This window comes from Orbicella franksi, chromosome 8 (assembly GCF_964199315.1).
Source record: "Orbicella franksi chromosome 8, jaOrbFran1.1, whole genome shotgun sequence".
Lineage (NCBI taxonomy): Eukaryota > Metazoa > Cnidaria > Anthozoa > Scleractinia > Merulinidae > Orbicella > Orbicella franksi.
The window spans coordinates 13,432,409-13,436,848 of NC_138152.1; the positions used below are offsets into that span (position 1 = coordinate 13,432,409).

General features: G+C 36.9%; 1 protein-coding gene across 2 annotated transcripts; it reads right to left on the reverse strand.

Moving 5' to 3' along the window:
- Nucleotides 1–475: 475 nt before the first annotated feature.
- On the reverse strand, nt 476–4,215 carry LOC145494999 (cadherin EGF LAG seven-pass G-type receptor 3-like). 2 transcript variants are annotated; one of them, XM_081474570.1, is made up of 4 exons: nt 4,099–4,215; nt 3,709–3,852; nt 1,246–1,364; nt 476–610 (listed from the first exon to the last, which is right to left on the reverse strand). In XM_081474570.1, exons 1-3 carry the CDS (start codon nt 4,160–4,162, stop codon nt 1,255–1,257), a joined length of 318 nt encoding a protein of 105 aa, XP_081330696.1. In that variant the 5' UTR covers nt 4,163–4,215; the 3' UTR covers nt 476–610; nt 1,246–1,254. The 2 variants fall into 2 exon arrangements, with proteins under 2 accessions (XP_081330696.1, XP_081330695.1); XM_081474569.1 differs by having other exon boundaries at nt 3,709–4,190.
- Between the last annotated feature and the right edge of the window lie 225 nt (nt 4,216–4,440).

The following is a 4,440-nucleotide window of genomic DNA, read 5'->3' on the forward strand; positions in this document are numbered from 1 at the left end:
AAGACTAGTGCTGTTAAAAATATGAAAATATAAAATACATTGTAATTAAAATTTTCAACGCACAAAACTATAGTCATTTCAAAATTTCAGCCTAAGATTTATTCTGAAAATTTCTCACTTTACTCAAATGCCGTCAGGCTATGGCTCTCCGTCGTTTTCAGCCGTTCAATAACTAAGGTGACACAGATGTTTGATTATTTCACCAAACCGAGGAAAAAGAGCTTAAAGTAAAATTATAACAAACCCGTTTTAATAACTCGTGCCTTCTTAACAGTTAATGCAAGCAAACGGTAAAATTATCTTTCGCGGTTTTATTGACGGCATGGGAGTAAGAGGGGAAGGGGGATGATTGAAAGGAACAAAAACAGGGAAGAAGAGAATTATTAATACTAGTAATTCAACCATTTTTAGCCGGGGCAATTTTTTTTTTTTTTTTTTTTTTTCATTCGTGAGCCTGTAATAGCACGGGGCAATTTTCTCCTCTAAAATTAAGACGAAATTAGAATAAACATAACATATCACTAGAAACTCAACTCGATTAATGAGTTTTTATTTTATTTTATTTTTTTTTAATTTATTTCCTCTGTAGCAGAATGATCTTGCTCTTCAACTGCAACATATCAAAAGATCATAAAAATTACTATCACTATTATCTATTTCAAAAGAAATAACTCTCTGACCATGATCAACCTTTAGCCCTCATTTCAAGCTTAATACGTTATAAAGTTAACCTTACTTAATTACCTTAGTTACCATACGTTTTTCTTTCAGCATTAGTTCTAAACATGAGGTCCCACAACAAACATTGTATATGATCACTATTTATGTAGACGGTGACGCATTCTATGATAAGATGTTTAACTCAATAGAGTATTTTTGTGGAAGCTTCAAACAGCATTTGCACATATACTTTTAGGCGGAAAGAGAAGAGAAATAGACTAAGGGCTCCATCCACACTACGCCAGAGAAATTTAAAAACAACAGCTTCAATTTATTTCTACAGTTAGGCCTACCGTCCACACTAAATCGTTGCGAAAACGGAGCTCTTCGAAAACGCTCTTTAAATCAGAGGGATTTAAAAACTAAAGACGTGCTCGCGTAACATGAAAGCTATAAATTTTTAAATAAAAACACACACACATGACTTACAAAGTACCATGATCATAACGATGACTGTCATAAAATCGTGCAGGCCTAGCCCGCCCTATTCCCATCTAAACAGGGTTAAGTAACAGAGATAGTTACCTTCAACACTTAGCACTGCTTGCAGCTGAACTTGCAGTTACACTTCATCCAGATTGGATTTTTAGTGCACTGACCACGTCTCGCCCATTCCGGACATTGTAGGTTCAAATCTTCACATCCTACAGAGAAGAACAAAGTTAGAGATGCTCAAAAGTAAGTCAAGGGTATCCCTGACTATTATGAGTATTAAAAAAAATTTCAAAATATATTTGTGTTTCCAACAGTTTGTGTATTTTCAAATATCGAGGAAGTTTTCTGAAGACGTTGAAGAAATTCGGAAGGAGATCTGAGGATATTTCGACTATATTCCGCTTTATTTTCTGCCTCAGTTAAACTCATCAGTGACTCATCAAATTGCACAGTTAGATATGTCGATTATAAGTCTTTCAAGACGTTGTTTTAGTGGATCTACAAATAAAGACACTTGTTCAAACTTCTTTTAAATGGGGAACTTTCTCAGAGTTTGCTCATATGAAGCAGAGAACTGTTTAAAGTACACCTAACCCCAAATATATATATATATTTTTCGCTAAAACGAATTCACCTGTTGTTCGAAGCATTTGGGCGAAAAAATTTTTGAATTTGGTTGGATCCTCGATTTTCTATGCTCTTTCAAAGTCGCGCTTGAAGTGTTGCGCGACTGCGTTTTAGGGAGTCTGAAGCGGCTGTTGCTTATGACGTCTACCCAGGAACCAACCACAGTGGCGCCTCAGTCAGCTCTCTGTATTTGCTCGAGAAAATGGAAAACAAAACTAATCGTTCCAGTATATTTTGGGGCTAAAACGTCCAAGTTTTGTTTCAGAATCATTTCTTTCTCGTCACTGGAGTCAGAGTTAAGTCCATCCGGAAGAATCCGGAACAAACTTCGATCGAGTAAGTACGTTCGACAACTGTGAACTCACTGCTTAGAGCTTTGAGAGCAATTTGCAATATTTCAAGCGACGACGGGGAAGACTTCTTTGCGGACGAGCTGCTTGTATATTAGGAATGGAAAGCTAGATACGAAGTGGAGGAGCAGGCAAACGAAAAGCAGTAAAGAAAACTCAAGGACTGCTTTGGAAGGTAATTTCGTCACCTAAACACAAGATTCCCACGCGTGTTTATAGCCCGTTTACATTTGTCCTCAGCGAGAATGTAATTTGTCAAGGTATGGTTGTTCTATTAAATCCAGTTTGTGTTTTACTTTCTGGAATGCTTCATGTTTACAAGAGCGACGTAACCGTTGCAGTTTTCGAGACTTGATGACCTCCAAAACACTGGTTTCGATCGATTGAAAATCTTAGAATTGTTTGGACCTGTATTTTTGAAGTTGTGGGAAGCATTTCATACAGTTACCGATTTCACATTATCACACGTTTTAAGTCGTAACTCCAAATAACCAATGTAAATTTTTCTCAAAGTTTGCAGTGAAATTCGTCGGTTAAGCGAAAAGGATGTGTTCCCTAAGCGGTTCGCAGATAATGTTAAGCGGTCATAATTTCGACAGTATTGCACAGAATGTTTGCGCACTGCTGATTTCCAAACCTTCGAAAAGCTCTGTTAGTCTAACAGTTTTGTTGTTATGTAATTCTAAAGGATTAATCTTCGACTTTTATCTAAATCGAAAGAGAAATAAGTGTTGGTTGGCGGCCTACAGCTGCGACCTATTTACATATCAGTTTATTGGACGTATTATAAACGCTTCTTGATCGATCACACAACTTTGCGGGCTATGTTATAAATACTGCGAGATTGGAAGATATAGGTTGTCGATAGTACTTCTACAAATTGCTGGTTGGCTTTAAGCAGAAAATTTTAAAAATAGCGTTTGAAAGTCTGCGGAACAAATTCCAGTGAGAGTTCTTTAATGGTTCTAACGGACTCAGTTCGCTTGTTTCGGCTCGACAAAATCAACCCTCGTTCACTTCTTTTTTGTACCATTGACCGGTCATCGCCAGTAAATTGTACAGTATACCTTTCTTTAATTCTGGGATGTTGCTGCAACAGCTGATAGCACTTCTGGAAGGCGTTTCTGTGCACTTTTCGAATATGTATTGCACCATCCTGAAGGAAATGAGAGGACGTGAGATAACGGTATTCAACCTTCCTGAGTAGACGTCACAACAGCCGCTGGACCCATTAATTTTCCTCAAACTCGGTCGCGAAACAAAATGGCGGTTTTTTGGAGCTATTTTCGAGATTTCGGCGGGGCACAGAAAATCGAGGATTTAACCGAATCCAAAAATGTTTTCGCAGAGGTATTTCAAATAATAAGTAAATTCGCTTTAGGGAAAAAGTTGGGGTTAGGTGCACTTTAAAGCAAAAGGTAAAAATGAGTCGTAATATACTGAACAACGTCATGAACTAATTTTTGGCAAACATATAATTACGTATGCAGCGATAATTGTTGTTTTGTTTTGTTTTTTCCCCTTCAAGGGTTGAGATCAAAAATAGAAGATATAAGAAAGAAAATACATTACTTACTCTTTTCACACTTATCTCCAAAGAAACCTTCAGGACACAGACAGATATAACCATAACCTTCTCCTGGAGTCCTGGATCGACATTGGCCCTGAAAACAAGGGCTTGGAAAACACGGAGAATCGTTTTCAAGTTCTAACGATCGACCTACACAAGATAAAAAAAAAAATCGTGCTGTAAGCGGTGCAAAGCCAAACTGTGGAAACGGTGCCATCGTTCTAAGATTTTCATGAAGCGTTTAGTTAGACGGCAAAGGAAAAACAAAACTCATAACTCTCTTGAAGATAAAGAAATAGCAGCGAAACGGGAGAAACAAGATAAAGAAATGTAAAATTAGTTTAAAATACTCCAAAATTAAAACCAAAAGAAAAAGAGCGATCGCTTCATTCTCACCTGTTACTGAAGCATGAAATTGTCCCAAAACTAAAAGAGCGACGATAATGTTTAGACCGTACATCTCAACGCTGGAATATAAGCTGAGGAACTGAACTACCAATTTGAATAGTATGCAAAAATATAATAGCGCAGTTATATCTTCCTTCACTGACTATTAGTTTGTTATGTTCAACTTCAAATTAACCATAAAACCAGATGCATCCTTATGTTCCACATGTCATCCGCAAACGTGCGATGTATTACAGTTTTATCTTCATTGTTTGCGAATTATGATCTATATGTCATTTGCGTTAATTAAGTGCCAAGCGTTTTTTTTTATTATTATTATTACTTTTCAAC

Bases quoted from the DNA above. Each gene is read 5' to 3' on its own strand.
- LOC145494999 (XM_081474569.1), bottom strand. From the start codon at position 3,919: ATGGCACCGTTTCCACAGTTTGGCTTTGCACCGCTTACAGCACGATTT. The intron at 1,365-3,708 runs GTAAGTAATGTA...TCTTCTCTGTAG, and splicing joins TGGAGATAAGTGTGAAAAGA to GATGTGAAGATTTGAACCTA.